The following is an 18,840-nucleotide window of genomic DNA, read 5'->3' on the forward strand; positions in this document are numbered from 1 at the left end:
CCATCAGCTCGCAATAGACAAGGTGGGTGTAATCTCTTGAGTGGTGATATTATTATCAGACAGTTTTCTCAAGGTCAGCGTTTGATACTGCACTTTTTCAGCCCCCTGAAAGGTCCAGGCCCTTAAAACACGGGAGAAGAACAGACATTTCCAGCTGGGCTGAAACAGCTGCTTTGGTGGGAGCTGGAGCACATGAACAGGGATTTTAGGAAGGATCTTCTCCAGACTTGCCTGGGGGAAGCACGGTTGTGCTGCCTCCAACCTCCCTGTCTCTCCCCGACGTCTTAGACACGGGAGAGAAGAAATGGACGTCCCCTTTTGCCCCAGTTCTGCCCCATCTCCTGTCTGCATGGCTCAGCTCGGCACAGCAGGGCTGTCTCTTGATTTCCAAGTAATTGGAAAAGCTGCTGGTGTTTTACAACTTCCAACTGTTGTCAGTAATAATGGTCAAGAAGACAGCGGGCTGCGTGTCAGCCCTGCTGCCAACGCTGCCGACATTGGGGCCACCCTTGGCTCCCTTCCATGGTTCCATGCCCATGCTTGCAGGACGGCGTTCCACTCTCTGTCGGCATTGCCGTTTCCAGATTGATGGCTGTGCAAGCTGGAGATTTTTAATGTGACTGGTTCGAAGGCAGGCAGGAGAAACCTGAGGCGCTTGTCGAGGGATCTAAGAGCACGTGTGGCACCTGAAGGCCTAGATTTTGCGTACCAGGTTTTCAGCAGGTGGCACAGGGAGCACTGCGAGCGTACCTCATCCTCAGGTCTAAAGCATGTCGTCCTGATCTGTGGGTCTGCCCAGAGACAGCGCAGCGCTGTCGAGGGCTTTTTCTGGTCCCTATTGGGCTTGTTTCAGGCTCTGTGTGATCTGGAGTATGTGAGAGGTCTCTCCATGGACCTGACACCAGAGGTCCTTCCCCAGCCGGGGTGGAGGCACTGCTGTTCTCAGAGGCTGCTCAAGTGCTCTCTGAGGTCTCTTCGTGTTGCGCCTCAATGCTAGACCAACAACATCCGCTGGGCTCTTCAGGTTTGCTTCACGCCAAGGAGCAGATGCTTTGGAAAGCGATAAACAACACAGCTTGGTGCTGATCTGGTGCCGTCATACCTCGTGGCCATTGCATGACCTGCGCGAGGCTAGTTTTCTTGGTCTCTGTGAAGAACTTAACCTTCCATTTTCTATGTGCCGGCTGGGAAATACTCAGCCATAGTGTTGTCAGTGCAGGATGACTTAAAAAAAACCCAACCCAGCAAATGCTGGGGAGCAGTGCTTGTCCTTGCTTCAGCAGTACAAGCCGCTGTCTGATTACAGGAGCCTACAGCTCCTCGAGCAAGTCACGTGGCAGATGGGCCCCGCATCCCCCGTGCCGTAGCAGAGTCCGTCCCCAGCGTAGCGGGCTTGGCTGCCCGAGGAGCACTGGCTGTGCGGGCTGCGGTGGCCGGGGGCAGCGGGCACAGGCTGTGCGGGCTGCAGGAGGAGCTGCCCGGCCACAGCATCCCGCTGGGAGGGCCGACTCTGAGGCCGGACTGCGTTGCCTCTCATGATGCTCTGTAAATGTCAGAGCTGGGAGTGCGAGGATCCGGCAGTCCGAGCGAGGGGAAGCCTGATGAAAAATGATCCAATATAAAATCTGTTTATTGCTCTCCATTGAAGGTGCCCTTCGTGCTGACCTTTTGCTGCCAAAATGTCAGGAGAAACAGTCTGGAAGGCTTCCCGCTACTCTGCGATTGTTGGTGGGTAGCGGGGCCCCTGTATAAAAACAGATGATAGATTTGCCATTTCCAGGCTCTGAAATTAGCGGAAATCCATCTGGGGTTTTTATTAAGGCAGCAGTCTGAGTTCGACGCCGCTCTGGCAGTAGAGCCAGGGCTGGAGCGGCTCCACGGAACTGCTGGGTTCGGGCGGGCGGGCAGCCCATCGCAGTGCAGCTGCAGGCAGTTTGCATCGCAGGGGTGAGGGCACCCTTGTGAGAAAGCTTTTAGCAGCGATGCACATCCCTCGCCGCTGCAGGCGACTCTGCTGCCGGCACCGAGGAGTTATACCGACAGGAGAACGGAGAATTACAGTTATTCTGCCTCTCTGAATAGCACGAGACTGCAAAATCGGGGATTCTAATGATGTGTTTTTTTCAAATCCTCTGGTCCTTTGATGGATGGTGACTCAGGAGACTTTACAGAGGACACTTGGTTCAGTTCAGCTTGAAACCCCGGGTTCCTGATGGAGGCTTAGCAGCCGATGGGCAACGTGTTGGTCCCTTCTGGCCTGGGAAAGCACATCGAATGGCTGAGGGGAGGAGACCAGCAGAAGCCCAAGGAAGAAACCATGCTGTTAAGACTGGCTAAATTATGTATCTGGTATTTCACAGATGTGTTTTTAACAGGACTTTTCCCCTCCTTCCCCTGTCCACTTCTCCCCCATGGCAGAAGCCTGTAGTCCCTGTTGGCTGCATGGGAAGCGTTCAGGCGGAGGGACTGGTCCAATGTCATACAGGAGAACTGGGGCAGAGGAGGGGACTAAGCACATTTTGCAAGTCCTGACCCAGCACCCAAAGCAAAACTGTCACCCCAGCTCCTGAAAAAATTCAGATGCTCCAAAATCTTTGTGCGTAGAAAGATATAATGGGGAACGTCAAGAAAGGGGGTGCTTCCAGGGCGATACGGCAGCGCAGAAACACAGTAGAGCAAAACGGGCACGGTCACAGGATCATAGAATCATTTAGGTTGGAAAAGACCTTTAAGATCATCGAGTCCGACCGTAAACCTAGCACTGCCAAGTCCACCACTAAACCATATCTCCAAGCACAATGTCTGCCCGGCTTTTAAACACCTCCAGGGATGGTGACTCAAGCGCTTCCCTGGGCAGCCTGTTCCAATGCTTAATAACCCTTTCAGTGTAAAAATTGTTCCTAATATCCATCCTAAACCTCCCCTGGCGCAACTTGAGGCCATTTCCTCTTGTCCCATCACCTGTTCCTTGGGAGAAGAGACCGACCCCCCCTGGCTACCCCCTCCTTTCAGGTGGTTGTAGAGAGCGAGAAGGTCTCCCCTCAGCCCCCTCTTCTCCAGGCTGAACACCCCCAGCTCCCTCAGCTGCTCCTCACCGGACTTGTGCTCCAGTCCCCTCACCAGCTCAGTCGCCCTTCTCTGGACACGCTCCAGCCCCTCAGTGTCTTGCAGTGAGGGGCCCAAAAGTGGACACAGCCCTTGAGGTGGGGCCTCATCAGTGCCCAGCACAGGGGGACCATCACTGCCCCAGTCCTGCCAGGTCCCTCACTGGTGCTTTGATACACTTGTGTCTGCAATGCTGCTTCTCCAAAACATTGTGGCTTGAAAAGAGGCCAGAAGACAACAACTAAGTATTAATAGAGAGGTGTGATTTATAAGGAAAGGCTTTAGTATGCATCCTTTGACTAACCATGACCGCAGATGTAGACTGATGTTGTGTCCTTGTCTGTTGGAAGAAGTAGGCACCAAGAATCAATCAAACAGCCTGTTTAGTCATGGGCACGTATTTCTCTTTTTCAAATTGATCCATCTATCTCATCTCAGACACAGCAAGAGTGATCAACACAGAGGATGAATTATTTAGATGAATAAATAGGAGTGATGAGAAGAAATGAAGAAAATGAAGAAAATGAAAAATTAGGCTTAATAATAGGAAAAAGGGTAACATCGTTATGCTGTGGAATATATTTTAAGGACCAGTCCTGCACCAGTGGACTGGGATGGATAACACTCTCCATCACTAATGAATTTGTCCAGATGAGCGTATTTTCTCCACTTTTTGTTTTGCAGCTTGTGGACTACAGAGTGGAGTTCAGCAAGTGGTGGGTGGCAGAATTCAAGACTATCAAGTTTCCCTCTCAGGGCACAGTCTTTGACTTTTACATCGATCCAGAAACGAAGAAGTTTGAGCCTTGGTCTAAACTTATTCCTCAGTTTGAATTTGATCCAGAAATGCCTTTACAGGTACGTGAACCTTGCGTGCTTTTTGTCCGGGAGGAATACGTGCATTTTAGTGACTGTACGCGGGCATTTCAGTGAAGTCGTGTTAAAGGTCAAGCACTTAATAAGGATGGCGTTTTTCATGAGGCACAACTTAATTACCCATCTTTCTTTACTGTGCTTTGGCTGTGGAGACACATCCTCCATCCGGCTCCCAAATAGGAGCGATGTACACGAGGGACAGGCTCAGAACCGCCCCAGTGTCCCAGGAGCTGGTGTGCCCTGGCTGCAGGATTTGGCCCGCAGAGAGAAGCGGGATGGGAGACGATGTAGTGACAAAGCCCCCGAGGCAGCATGTCGTCATTCTGCATGGCTGAAAATAGAGATGTTTTTATGATTTGGGCAAAAAATGAGATTTTCTTCAGGTAGTGAATTGTGTTTGCCAGCTATGCTTGTCTTTCCTTTTAGGAGTGCCACAGTGAGCAGATGACTTGTAAAAATTGCTACTGTTTTAGCAAAATGTGTTTGTGGGGAGCTCCAGATGCTGCTCCCAGCATCCAGCTGTCAAGGTTTCATCTGTGCAGACAGTTTGATTTTAATGGTTGGCAGCAGCGTGTCGTTCCCTTCCTAGTGCAATCTAGAAACTGGGATCACCTTATCATTCCTGGCTCTCCCAATTCTGCTTCTCCCCAGCACATGGCTGCGGGGCTGTGGCAGGGATGGGGACACTTACGCTCCTTATGCCCCTCTCAGGCTTGCCTCGTGCCCACCGCTGAGACGGTCCGTGTGCGGTACTTCATGGACAGGCTCCTGGAGCGCCAGCGGCCGGTGATGCTGGTGGGCAATGCCGGCACAGGGAAGTCAGTGCTGGTGGGGGACAAGCTCTCCTCGCTGGACATGGACACTTATGTGGTGAAGAAGGTCCCATTCAACTACTACACCACCTCTGCCATGCTGCAAGGTAAGTCCAGAGGAGGCTACAAAGATGCTCAGGGGACTGGAGCACCCCTCTGCTGAGGAAAGGCTGAGAGCCCTGGGGCTGTTCAGCCTGGGGAAGAGCAGGCTGAGAGGGGACCTCATCAATGCTCATCAATAGCTGAAGGGTGGGTGTCAGGAGGATGGGGCCAGGCTCTTTTCAGTGGTGCCCAGGGACAGGACGAGGGGCAATGGGCACAAACTGGAACATGGGAAATTCCATCTCAACATGAGGAGGAACTTCTTTGCTGTGAGGGTGGCAGAGCCCTGGCCCAGGCTGCCCCGAGAAGTGGTGGAGTCTCCGTCTCTGGAGACATTCCAACCCCGCCTGGAGGCGTTCCTGTGCCACCTGCTCTGGGTGACCCTGCTCTGGCAGGGGGCTGGACTGGGTGATCTCCAGAGGTCCCTTCCAACCCCCGCCATTCTGTGGTTCTGTAAGGTGGTGGCTGAGCCACAGGACTTCTGTCTGGTGGGTTTCTGAATTCCTGGGGTGTCCATTGGGGTTTGGAGTGGGGCGTGCACTGTGGCGCTTGGGGGAAGACCCATGTGGGCCTGCACCGACACCCGCAGACTCTTAGATCCCACTATGAAGCTCTCAGGTCAGTAGACCCCAGGTTTTGGGGAAGATAATATTTTGCAACATGAGGATTTGAATTCTGAAGGCCGTGACTCTGGCTCAGGGCTGTGCCAAAGCACATGCTTCAATCTGCTGCTGTTCTGTACAGCACACAGCTCCTACGTGACTTGAGGTGCGCCTTTAGTACGCTCGAATTTAAGCCCACGCTGAATAGGATGGCTTTCTTGGCTAGGAGCCAAACTGTCCTCAGGGTGCAATGACAGGAATTGCATCCCAATTAGCGGTGAGGCTGATGCTAATGGATGTGTGCAGGCTGTAAGCTGGGGCGGCCGGTTCCTGGCGCTGTCCTCCGTGTCCTGCCGCAGCCCCACGTGCTCCCATGGAGCCTCCCCAGGGGCCACGGGGCCTGCTGACCCTGCAGGGCTCAGAGACCCAGGGAACTGCTGGCCCTGGGGAAGTCCAGAAGAATATCAGTGAAAAATGAAGTTTGAGACCAAGATGAGGTCAGTTTTGCTGTGTGGTCTCTTCAGAGACAAAGAGAAAGGAGGGAATTATGGAAAAGTGGCTGATTTTGGAATGGTGTTTTCACTGTGAGTTGACCTAAAGAGAGATAAAATACTTTTTTGCATTTATTTATTAACCAGGAATGAAACAACCTGGTTGGTTTTGAATTGAGTAACAGCTGCGGGTCACTGTAAAACAAAATGCTTCCTTGGTTTGGCCCAAATGTGCTGAAATCCTCTTCCTCCCCCCCCGCTACATGGGACTACTCTCTGTGAAGCACTGGTGAGACCAAGGATTTAACCTTCACCCCCTGGCTTGCTCCTGGACACACAGTGCCGGGTGAGGACGCGCTCGCAGCCCAGATCGATGCCGAAGGCAGTCCATGGCTTCCTCCGTGCTCTGCCAGGCTCCCAATGTGGCAAACATTTTAAGAGAGGTGTTGGAGCTTAAAATTGCACTCTGGGACTGATCTGCCGGCAGGGAGGTGACAGCAGAGGCTCAGCCCACGCCCTGTAACCCGGGGCTGTGTCGCAGGGCCAATGTCGGAGCTTTCTGCGGCAGGTTTGAGGAGTTTCTGTGCCTGCAGGTGCCGTCCCTCCCAGGCTTTGCTGCCTGCGCCGCCCTGTGCCTCTCCCCACAGCGCGAATGCAAATTATTTGGGTTACATGGCCTTCAAGCAAAAAAACGGGTAATATCTCGCCTTTTGGCCAGGCTTGCAGCCCTGAGCAGTGTGATGGCTATGACCCCCCTTTTCCCCTTCCTGGTGCCACTTCTCCTTTTCCTCTCGTGCAGGGTCTCTGTGCAACGCTCTTGAGCTGGTAAATGGGCTGGTCAGTCTGGCTGTGCACCCAGCTGGGGGAAAATGTGCTCATTTATCTCCAGCCAATGGGGCGGGCGGGTGCGGGCGTTGAGATTTACGCAGGCAGACCTGGCAGCGCATCCCTCCTTACTCTGGCTGTGAGCTACGGGCTGAGACGGCGACTTTCTTCCCCTGCAGAGAGGAGCAAGTCATCTTGCGCGTGGATGAAGATGTGGCTGTGAGATTTGCATTGGGAAGCGTGATTTATACGTCTTGGCCTGGTTCCCTACTGCTCATTTTTTAGAGTTAATTTGTCCCTTTTTGTGTAGTTTGTCAGCTGGCTGCTTTTTTTTTCCCCAGCAGGCACCTCTTTAAATTTGTAAAACATGGCTACAGAGCAGCTTGGGATTTTTTTTTTTTTTTATTATTTTTTTTTTACTTAAAAAAAGAGTCTAACTTGAAAGCCAGCAATTTCTTAGCCAAGGTGCCTGTTGGTGGCAGAGATTTATGAGGTACAGAGTGTGCACCCTTGAGGGGAAGCACAGGTATGGGGTTCAAACCATCCTCGCAGCCCCCGTGGCTTACAGAATCACAGAATGGTGTGGGCTGGAAGGGCCCTCTGGAGATCACCCAGTCCAACCCCCTGCCAGAGCAGGGTCACCCAGAGCAGGTGGCACAGGAACGCCTCCAGGCGGGTTTGGAATGTCTCCAGAGACGGAGACTCCACCACCTCTCGGGGCAGCCTGTGCCAGGGCTCTGCCACCCTCACAGCAAAGAAGTTCCTCCTCCTGTTGAGATGGAACTTCCTATGGTCAAGTTTGTGCCCGTTACCCCTTGTCCTGTCCCTGGGCACCACTGAAAAGAGCCTGGCCCCATCCTCCTGACACCCCCCCTTTCAGTATTGATAAGCATTGATAAGATCCCCCCCTCAGGCGTCTTTTTTCCAGACTAAAAAGTCCCAAATCTCTCAGCCCTTCTCTCTTACGAGGAAAGGCTGAGGGACTTGCGTCTTTTTAGTCTGGAAAAAAGACGACTGTGGGGGGGATCTTATCAATGCTTATAAATATTGCTTATAAACGTGGTTATATATATATATTTTTATATATATATATATTCTTATAAACATGGCATTACAGAAATGCCATGTGCATAGGGGCTGAAAGGAGTTAGACACCCACGTTGCACAAGCCTGGGCCAGTTTGCGGATTTTCTTTGCTGTATTGTGACCGAACGCTGCTTTCTGTGGCATTGGTTGTGCTGCGAGCCCAATGCCCTGGGCCTCTGGTCCGCTGCTCTCTCTGCTTCGGGCCCTCTGGGCCCCCTGCCCCTCCGTCAGCTGCAGCCCTACCTTCTGTCACTCAGCACCTTCCCACTCCTGATCTCCCTTGAGTGAATTGCAATAAATATTGGTGGTTTTTTTGGTTTTGGGTTTTTTTTCCCCCGCCTTGATCACCAGCCAGCAGGCGAGAGGAGCCGTACTTGCAGAGTCTCGTTATCGCAGAGTCTCGTTATCGGTGACTCTTTCTTTCAGGTGCTAATTTGCGTACGGGAGGATCGCAGAGACACCGACCCTTTATTGTTATTATGAGATGCAGCTTTGAATTAAAATGCAACTTTCACGAACACGTCGCTTGATCCCCAGTAATTGCGTTTCAGTGTGATGAATCTCCTGCATACTTGTTTAACCTCAAAAAGGGCTGATTTTATATGTTAATTAAGGACTAATTAAATTTAAATTAAATGCTTATTTGAAACACTTAATTTAACTTGCTACCAGAAATTTCAAATATTGTGGTTTCATTGAAGGGGGAGAGAGACTCCCACTGAGGAAAGATTCATCATTTTTCGTAGCACAATTCATTCCGTTGTGCAGCGACTGTCTCTGACAAGAACTCAGCTGAATTTGGAGTAGTGGGAAAGACAAGCTGTCTGCGGTGCACCAAAGCAGTAAAAAAAAGCCGAAACGGTGTTGTAAAAGATTTGTGGTCTGAAAAAAAACCCAGGATATAAATCCTTCCTTAATAACTTTCGCACATGATAATGAATGGCTTAAGTGTACGTTTCCACAAGGAGATTTTTATAAAAGTTCCCAGCCCCATTTACATTTGCCACTCTTCCCTAATTACAAAGAATCGTTACTTCCCGTGCTGCTCTACAGCATATTATAGCTCTGGTGACAACCCAAAAACTGCGTAAATTAAACAAATTCTGCCTCCGGGGAGGCGTGAGCCTGAGGACGCTCTCCCAGTAAGCCCAGGGCAGAAACCCACCGCAGGCCTGGGCAGAGGAGAGCTGCTGCTGTTCGCTTTGCCTCTCGCCGGGTCCCTAAAGGTTGCTTGGGCTGCGATCAAAGGAATCAATAACCTATAAAACATGGTGTGCAGCAACGTGGGGTGATTTTTATGAAATATCAGTCCAGCGTTCTAAATATTCCCTGCGTTTTATCACCTAGAGCGACACATAACCTCAGCCTTCTGCTGAAACAAATGAAAATCTTGCAAAGCTTTGAAATGGGAAACTTTTCTCTCCATGCTTTGCCTTGCTCGTGCATGACGCTACGTAAAACGAGGCAGTAATTTGGCGGCTGGTGTTGGAAATGAGTCTTGTCGCATTATCCGGAGGTTTGGGTAACGCTGGGGAGGGGATCAGGGAACTTTGGTGCATTTAAATAAAAAACAACATTTTGATTGTTCGGAAAGCATGCAGGAATTTGGCCCTGAAATCACCTATATCTTTTGTCTAACAGAGGTAAAAAAAGGCACTTAAATTTACAAAATCAGCTTTGCTCACGGGCTTCTGTGCCCACAGCGTCTCCCTCCTTCCTTCCCGGTGCCCGGCCACTCCTGCCCGCGTGTCGCGGGGGACGGTCACCACTCTCTTGTGCGGATCAGAATAACCTCAGCAAGCAAGATTTAGTTTAAAAAAGTTATGCAGAAGGGATTCAAAACGCTTCATCTTGTATGAAAAGCTTTCGTTTCCTCTGAAGTAGACCTGTTTTGTAGCAGAGTGTTAGTTTGCCTTATTTTGTTTGAAATGAGGTGTTGAGAGCTCTCCGATTCGGGTTGAGTCCAAATGAAAAGCTTCCCAAGGGTCCCTGCCAGCCCCCTGCAGGGCTCTTGGTTGCCCTGTGGCCACAGCTCAGGGATGGCCACTGTCCTGCCGGAGCAGCATCCTGTGCCGAGGCCAACTCTTCCTCCCCAAAATGCAATAAAGAGCCCAGATGCAGCTGGAGGGGGACGGGGGCTGCAGGAGGGGCCTGTCCTGCGCACAGCTCAGCTCCTCCCAGTAGCTACACACAGCACGGCATCCAGCTGGGTTGAGAAATCATTTTTGTTTTGCAGCAATGACCCCCCCAGTAGCTTAGCGTTGCATCTCTGCCTCCATACAGGTGTGCTTGAGAAGCCTCTGGATAAAAAGGCCGGGAGAAATTATGGCCCTCCGGGTACCAAGAAGCTGATCTACTTCATCGACGACCTGAACATGCCTGAGGTGGACGCCTACGGCACGGTGCAGCCCCACACGCTGATCAGGCAGCACCTGGACTATGGCCACTGGTAGGAGGCTGCTCGGGCTTGGTCATCCCAGACCTTTTTGCCCAGCTGCAGGGCTGGGGACGGGGTTTGAGAGGAGGTGAATCATAGAGTCATAGAATGTGTTGGGTTGGAAGGAACCTCTCAAGGCCATCTAGTCCAACCCCCTGCAGTCAGCAGGGACATCTTCAACTGGATCAGGTTGCTCAGAGCCTCATCCAGCCTGGCCTTGAATGTCTCCAGGGATGGGGCCTCCACCACCTCTCTGGGCAACCTGGGCCAGTGTCTCACCACCCTCAGTGGAAAGAACTTCTGCCTAATGCCTGATCTAAACCTGCCCTGCTCTAGTTTAAACCATTGCCCCTCGTCCTGTCGCTACATGCCCTTGCAAACAGCCCCTCCCCAGCTTTCCTGTAGCCCCTTCAGGGACCGGAAGGGGCTCTAAGGTCTCCCTGGAGCCTTCTCTTCTCCAGGCTGAACCCCCCCATCTCTCTCAGCCTGTCCTCACAGCACAGGGGCTCCATCTCTTTGATCATCTTCGTGGCCATTCCAACAGGTCCATGTCCTTCTTGTGCTGAGGGCTCCAGAGCTGGACACAGTGCTCCAGGTGGGGTCTCCCCAGAGCAGAGTAGAGTAGGTGAAGGCGTGGTTCCCCCTCTCCATCCCCCGTCTGCCACCGTGTCCTCCGGCGCCGGGCTGGAGCTGGCTTTGGGTGAAGCTGGCGCTGTGTGCCCTCGGGGCTCTCCCTGTCCCCTGCACGCAAACTCCCTTCCTCACAGCCTGGTTGAGAGGAGCAAAGCTCCGCTCTCGCTGCGGGTTGTGACTGTGGTCCCCCCGTGCAAGGCCTGCACGGGCAGCGGGATGCTCGGCCTGGCTGCCCTGCGCCGCAGGGGAAGGCCAGGGATTCGGCCTCAGCTGAGAGGAGCCGCCCCTGCCAAGAGCACCCGATATTGTGTTCAGTCAGGCAGCAGCAAACAAGCATTTTCTAGGCAGAGGTAATTTGAAGGAAAAACAGTGACAGTGTTTTGGAAGGGAACTGGTGCATTTTACACCGTCGCCAGCAGCGCTGCGAGGGACAGCAATATTTGCAGCTCTCCCCTGGGCATTACAGGACAGGGACCGCAGCGATCTCCAGCCTCCTCAGTGCCTGAGCTTGGCCAAAAGCTCCCCAAGACCGGAGGCACTGGAGGGCAGGAAGAGATCTGAGGCTGCGGACGTCGGGGAAGTCGGTCAGAAAGAGGGCTCTGCTGGTTACATGGAAGCATTAGGGACACGGGGACACAGCACGCCATGTGTCCCCTCCCAGGACATCCAGGCTTTCCGCCTGCGCTCCTGGCAGCGCCCGCCAGGGTGTTGCAGATTCGGGTCCCCTCTGGCAGCCCAGTGGGGCTGCAGGGACGGCGAGCAGTGAGAGGGGCAAGGATCGCTGCAAGCTGGTGTGGTTTGGGAAACCCACAACAATTTATTGCCGTTCAGACAATTACTGTCACACCCGATGGCCCCTCCCCACCCGGGAAGGGGAGTCGGGGAAAAACAAGGAAACCTGAGGGTTGAAATATAAATAGATTTAATAGAATAAGACTAAACAATTAACATTAGTAATACTAAAGGACAAGTATTAATCACAATACCAATATAAAATATCCAGGGATAACAGCCCATTCCATCAGCAGAAGCCGTGCGCTCCCAGGCGGGACAGCAAACGTGGGACGCTGCGAGCGCTGCGGCTGCAGGAGGAGGGAAGGGCTCAGGGCTCCGGCACCGGGGCGAGGAGTTCTCAGGATGGCAGCCATCAAGGGAGAGAGAGAACTTCGCAGCAAAGTTTCTAATTTATATTGAATGGGATGTTCATGGTATGAAATAATCCTGCTTGTTCCTAGTCTGTGGAAATATGAGCTACATGTTGTTGAAGCTGAAAAATTTCCACCCAGAGCAGGACTCATGTGTGCCGGGCCGCATAAAGGGGTGCAGGCAAGGCTGGGCCCTGCCTTGGCGAGATGCAGAACTCAACCCCACTGAAGACATGGGGCCGTTGGCAGCCCCTGGGTGCACGCGCTGTGGGGAGACGCAGCAGCTGCCGTCACCCTGACACTGCTTTTCTTTTGCCCAAAGGTACGACAGGACCAAGCTGTCGCTGAAGGAGATCACCAATGTGCAGTACGTGTCGTGCATGAACCCCACCGCGGGGAGTTTCACCATCAACCCTCGCCTGCAGGTAACGCCCTGCACGATGGCAGCACAGTGCCGGTTTTATTTTTTCAGTGGATTTTTTAAGCACGAGGCCAGAGGAGAACAACTGGCAGATCCCACTGTCATTGTATCAGTAGAAATGGCATGAATCTGTCGAGTGGCTGTAATTCCTAATGCTGAAGCAGCAGACATACTCCCTTATTCCCTCATTTGTTTTTCCTCGCGTTCTGCTGCTCAGTCGAAGGAAGAAGTCACAAGTTGCCAGCCAGCTTAACACCTACTTTTGGGACAGCCTTCTGGTTCATACAGACGGATTTTGCCTTCATTTAGCTAATATTTACCTCTGGAACATAGTTCATTAAAGCCTTTTGGTTTCTAAAATTTCCTGATGGAGCTGGCAGTACATTCTCATTAAAAAGAGGGGTGGGGGTGGGGAACCCAAACAAAGAAAGCCAAAAAAAATTCTGCAAGTGCTGATGGTAAGAGAAGTATTGATTTGGGAAGAGTTCTTAATCCTCAGGGCTTGATTTCTGGGGGCTGTGAGGCTCAGCCTGGGTCATAGAGCTGGTTATTACCCGCTCTGACCCTTGTCTCCAAGCCATGAGGAACGGCGGAGCCTGGTCAGAGGCTGCTCCCTCTGCCTGCAGATCAGAGCCCTGAGCATCCCAGGGGGACAAATGGCAGCCAGAGGGATGGTGTCTGTCCCAGCTGCGTGGCAGGTATTTGCCATGCCGTGGGAGGGAGCTTGGTGGGTGTGCAGCGGTGGAGAAATACCCTGAGAAACGGGTGCCCATGCAAGAGCAGCCGTAACTCGGTGGGGACAGATCCTGCTCCCAGCACTGCAGGCAGGGACCTGCTGGGCGCTGGGGGGCCTGGGCAGTGGACAGAAAAATTCATTCCCTCATGCATAAACGTCATGACCAGAGTCAGCCCAGGCCCAGGCTCCTCTTTAGCAAGCTGGGGTGTTAAACTGAAGCGTCCCGTGGCCACATGTGGGCATCTCCTCTGCCTGTGCAAGTTCCAAATCAATAAGGGGTTTTCTCTGGGAGGCAGCACCTTCCAGGGGCTGTTCCCAGCAGAGAAGGTGACTGGGCTTCATCAGAGGTTGGTGGGCCTTCAGAGCCCTTCAGCTCTTCAATGGACTGGACTTCCAACTTAGCAGCTGTGAAAGGCAGTTGAAAATCCCTTGTTTAGAGAGCAGAATGATGTCATTTGTCAGCCGTCCTCTGCTGGGAAATTGGAAGAGGGAATAGCCTTGTTCAGCTGGACTGCAAGTCATAGAATCATCGAGTATCCCAGGTTGGAAGGGACCTTTTGTGGAAAAGGGAGCCCAGATGACATTATCTAGCACTGTGTCCAATCACATTCAAGTCCCCAAGGACATTTTGCTTGAGAGGCAGTTGCCCATCTCTCTGACCTTGTCCTTTTCTCTTCCTCAGCGTCACTTCTGCGTCTTCGCTCTCTCCATCCCTGGTCAGGATGCTTTGTCCAGGATCTACAGCACCATTTTAATGCAGCACCTGACGAGTGGGAATTTCTCAGGGGCTGTGCAAAAGTCAGCTCAGCAGCTGATTGCCCTGGCCCTGGCACTGCATCAGAAAGTAGCTGCTACTTTCCTGCCAACGGCTATCAAGTTCCACTACGTTTTCAACCTGAGAGACTTCTCCAATATCTTCCAAGTAAGTGCAGCTGCTGTCCTGTGGCACTTGGAGCTTGTTCCAAGGCCATGGGAGGCTGTGGGCATGTGTTCCCCTGGCCCAGCTAGCCTTGGTGAGCACAACGCAGTCTCCCACCTAGCAGTGACACAGCGTGTGTGTCCCCTGAGTAAAGGGGGTGACCTCAGGCCATTCCCTGATTCCTGGTGGGTTTTGAATGGATTTCAGAGCCATCGCCCATGGCTTTGAGGAACATCAGTTAGAAGCTTATTTACTTTCCAGCCTCCTGTGGCCAACGGGGAGGGATGAATCTCTCCAGAAGGAGGTGCAGGTTTTGGGTGGGTTGAAATGCCCTCTGGCTGCAGAAGGGACCAAATGAAGGGACCTTTGGGCTCCTGACTTCAGCACTTATTTAAGTGGTTGTTGGTGTGAGGGAGCTGTGTTCGTCTTTGTGAACCTCAGTTCCACGTGTGTAAATGTGGGGATTAACGGCACTGTTCCACTGCACGGGGAGAGGATTTTATTGCACTGAAGCAGGTGGCAGATACCCCGGGGGCTACTGGCCCTGAAGGTAGGAGAGCAGGAACCGGTTCAGCTGCTCTGCTGAGAGCCAGTACAGTTTGTTGGCCTATACTGGCGCGTCCTCTTAGCTTCTCGATGGTCAGGTACTCAGCATGTGCATGAAGGATGGCGTTTTAAAGAGTTGATAAATAAATCAAAACCAGCTTTGACTGAATTGCTGAAACTGAATTACCACTGGAGCCAGTTCTGTGCCAAGGGGAAGTTGTTCAGCTTTAGAAATGTTTTCTTCCAGCGCTGGAGAGATTTTTTTTTTTTTCTTTTTTTCCCCGGAAATGTCATGCCGTGAAGCAGCAGGTATTACTGCTCAAAGAGCCTTTCAGAGTTTTTAAGGCTGATTAGTAAAGTTTGAGAAAGTTCTCAGCAGCCAAATCGAGGTTTGAAAAACCATAACCTGTTGTAAAACCCATTTGTAATTTGTTGCTGTCCTTATTAATGTCTGTTTTACAAAGTCCGGTGCCCTGTGGTCCCATCCATCAGACAAGAGTTGAAGTAATGACAGACAACGGGAAATCCAAGAACAAGACCTTGAAAAAGTTAATAACTGCATTGTGTCACAAAGGAATCAGACCTGTCACTTGTGCTCAGCTAAACATCAGCAGCCTTTGACGTTAGACGTGGGTCATGTTAAATCCTGGCTTCTAGTTAATCTGTGCTTTGAAAGGCAGAGAGAGAGGAAAGAAGCATTTCAGTGGGAAGCTTTTATTTTAACTGTAGTCTGCTCGAAAGGTGCTAAGGTTGTGGGATATTAGGAAACGTCCTGCCAGATCTAGATGCTGGGCCAGAGCGTAGGAGCAGTGACAGGAGCTCAGACGGCTTTTAGTTTATCAAATGGCTGTACGAGAAGCAAGGTGGAGGGGGGGGGTCTGGCTACTTGGTCTCAAAATATTTATTTAAATTGTGGTTCAATTTTTCTCGAAATCCTTCTGTACTTTTTGCTCTTCATTCTTGATTATTTCCTTACCTTAAATGCTTCTGGGTTTTTGAGATTTCCTGCTTTCCTGTTTAGCTCTGCTGGAACACAGGTATTTTCCTGAAATTGGGTGTGAAAGAAGCTCTGGACTCCTGGAATGCAGTTCCATGTGTTGCATTTGTTACATCTCCATAAATTCATAATTTAGCTCAAGCTCTCTTGTCCATCCCCCTGCTCAAGCAGGACCAACTTCAAAGCTAGGTCAGGCTTTTGAATGTTTTGAATGTTCCCAAGGCTGGAGTTCCGATCACCTCCCTGGCCCGCGTTGCAGCGCTAAATCCACTCTAAGGTGAAGTTTATGTATCTGTATTTCAATCAGAATTTCCCTTGCTGCAATTTGTGTTGGTTGCATATTGTCCTTTTGCCAGGCACCTCTAAAACCAAAAATTTGGCTTGATCTTCTCTCTAGCTCCCCATCAGGTAGTTGTAGACAGTGGTAAGGTTCCCCTTCACCTTTTCCCTGGGCTGAACAAACCTGTTTCTCTCAGCCTTTCCTTGCACGTCCTGGGCTCCACCGCTTTACAGTCTTGATGGCCTCCACTGAACTTGCTCCAGTATGTCGATGTCTTTCTTGTACCGGGGGACCCAAAAGTGGATTGAGCCTCACACAGCTTTTCCCCAGCCTGCCAAGGTCGCTCCCTTTGGTGTGATAACGTCTCTGCTCGGTCAGTGTCACCTGCAGACCTGCCGAGGGTGATGGAGGAAGGCATTAAGCAATGCTGCCCTGGCACCAGCCCCTGAGGGACACCGCTGGGAGGTAGTTGGCCTCCAGTTAGAGCTTTGAGTCTGGTGGTCAGGCCAGTTCTCTAACCACCATGCAGTCCGCCCCTCTGGTCCATGTTCTTTTATGAAGCTTGATGTGATGGCATCTGGGAAGAAGAAAGAAGGAACAAAAGGAAAAAAGAGGGAAACAAAACAAAACAAAAAGTCCCAAAAAAGCAGGGCCATCTGAGTCTCCTTAGGGGGGAAGACAGAGAAGTGGTGGATGTAAAGCCTGTGGGTCAGTGCGTAATGTCTTTTTCAAATTCCTTTTAATTCCAGACAAACAGTCAAACACCGAGCGCATAATAGCTGCATATATAAAAGGTGTTTGGGGATTGCTGTTTTACCAGCTATTCTGTAGTTACACAAGCAGCCAAAGATAACTGTTAACGGCACAAACCGTACGCAAATTGGAGCCGTGGAGGAGTCAGCCCCTGGACTTGCTGCCTCTGTAGGTGATACCGCGGCTCTGCACAGGTCGTTAGCAATGGCTCCATTTGCGATGGAGCGGCCAGTGGCTCTGGCATTATCGTACCCTATTAGATATTAATATTGTACCTAATTTTGCCCAGCTTGATTCCCTTTGCCAAAACTGCCTGACAGCTCTTATGACGAGGCGTCCTGTGCTAATTGGCTCATTACAAAATACTCCAAGAACCTGTATCTTAATTTGTGCAGCTAATGAAGAATGAATGAGTTTAGACCCGATATGCATGCGAGTGTTGCACAGAACAAGACTGCCCCGGAGCAAGCCAGCAGTAATTCCTTCCAGCAGACAGATAGGGCAACTTACAGCTTAGTGTTTGTCCTTCTGCCCCCAGTGCTCATCGTGCCTCGCCTGAGCCGCTCGGACTGATGGCTGTGTTGCTCAGGTTCAGCTGATGGTGACTCCAGAAGGTGTTCACTCCAAAGGACGGCAAAACGCCAGAGATTTGTCTAGGCAAATAAAGGTATTGGTGAAACCAGAGGGAAGAAGAGCAACCAGGGGTTGAAGGCTCATCTGGCAGCAGTGGGTTGACTGTCAAGCACTGTTCATGTTTGTCCTGACTAATTGGAATGATCATCTCAGGGGATCTGAGCATCTTCAGTGGGATTGCCTTTTGCCTGGCCAGTCATGTCCTCTCCCTCAGCAGAGAGAAATGGGTATTTCTGTGTATGCTTCAAGTTCAGCTCATCCCCATGGGAACATGGAGAAGAGCTCAGAGGAACTGTGTTTCTGAAGGACTTCATTCACTGGAGGTGAAAGGAGTCCGAGGTGACTGTCCTGTTGTCAGACACTGGCACTTTGCAGGTCTAAAGTGGGATTTGGCTCCAGATTAAGGTGCTCAGCTTCAGGCGTGTGAGGATGTCTAGGTTCATCCAAGGCTGGGGGGTGCAGACAGCTGTCCTGTCCCCCTGCCAGGGACACATGTGTGGTGTTTCACTCTGTTGTCCGAGTGTGGCAACAGGTCTAGTGCTTTTGGAAACACGGCAGGCCATCCCAGCTGGGCTCCAGCAGCTGTACAAGGGCGCAGTGCTTCCTGTGCTGTACCTGCCTGCCCCACCACGGTGTCTTGTCTCAGCTGCTTGAGCTGCGATGCTTGCAAGGCTCCCTTGGCAGTCGAGTAGGTGTTCCCTGAGATGAACCATGACATGGGAAGGTCCTGGGAAATCCCATGTATTCCTACGCAACAATGATTTTATCCGCTGTTCTGACTTGATTTTTGTCTCTGGACTTCACCTTCAGCAGGATGACCCTCAAGGCCTCAGCACTGTACTCAGTGGTGCCACCGCTCCGCTTGCATCAGCTGGCCAGGAGCCATAGGGTGAAGCTTTGGTTCCGGCTCTCACACAGGGAGAAGCTGGTCTCTCCTGTGTGGCACCGGGGTCATGTGTGCATGCCCACCATGGGGGGGGGGGGCTGGCTCCCCGAAGGGGAACATGAGTCTCTGGGAGGTAGGGACAGGCAGAAGGGCCGTGGGTAGAGAAGGGGAACCAAAGGGAGAAGGAAGCCAGCAGCAGGCAGGGTTTCTCCAATGAACACACAGACACTTTCAGGTCACTGCTGACCTGGAAACCCACTTGGGTCTGGATGGAAGGATGCCTCAAAATCTGTGATCATCTTCCACCCCCTGGGCTCATGGGCTGGTTTGAATGGTTACAGAAGGCTCAGCGAGTACTGTAAACCCTATCCTGTAACAAACCAGCTTAAGTTTGCTGTCACGTCTCGCTGGGAAATGTTCAGAGCGAGGAGAGACTGGAAACCATAGCCCAGAATGACGGGCAAGAAAGGGCTGGAGTAGGATTAGGCCAGATCTGCAGGAATGGCAGCCCTGGCTCCTTGTCCTTGGTCCACATCACTTACTGGTGCTGATGTG

General features: G+C 51.7%; 1 protein-coding gene across 4 annotated transcripts in view; it reads left to right on the forward strand.

Moving 5' to 3' along the window:
* DNAH9 (dynein axonemal heavy chain 9) overlaps positions 1 to 18,840 on the forward strand; it is a 226,721-nt gene that overhangs the window by 62,115 nt on the left and 145,766 nt on the right. For all 4 annotated transcript variants that reach the window (XM_054221603.1, XM_054221601.1, XM_054221602.1 and 1 more), the window contains 5 exons: positions 3,790 to 3,963; positions 4,693 to 4,900; positions 10,183 to 10,348; positions 12,437 to 12,539; positions 13,954 to 14,193. In XM_054221603.1, coding sequence (XP_054077578.1) covers positions 3,790 to 3,963; positions 4,693 to 4,900; positions 10,183 to 10,348; positions 12,437 to 12,539; positions 13,954 to 14,193 — 891 coding nt within the window. The remainder of the gene's footprint in view (positions 1 to 3,789; positions 3,964 to 4,692; positions 4,901 to 10,182; positions 10,349 to 12,436; positions 12,540 to 13,953; positions 14,194 to 18,840) is intronic.

The sequence above is a fragment of the Rissa tridactyla genome, chromosome 15 (genome assembly GCF_028500815.1).
Source record: "Rissa tridactyla isolate bRisTri1 chromosome 15, bRisTri1.patW.cur.20221130, whole genome shotgun sequence".
In the NCBI taxonomy this organism is placed as follows: Eukaryota; Metazoa; Chordata; class Aves; order Charadriiformes; family Laridae; genus Rissa; species Rissa tridactyla.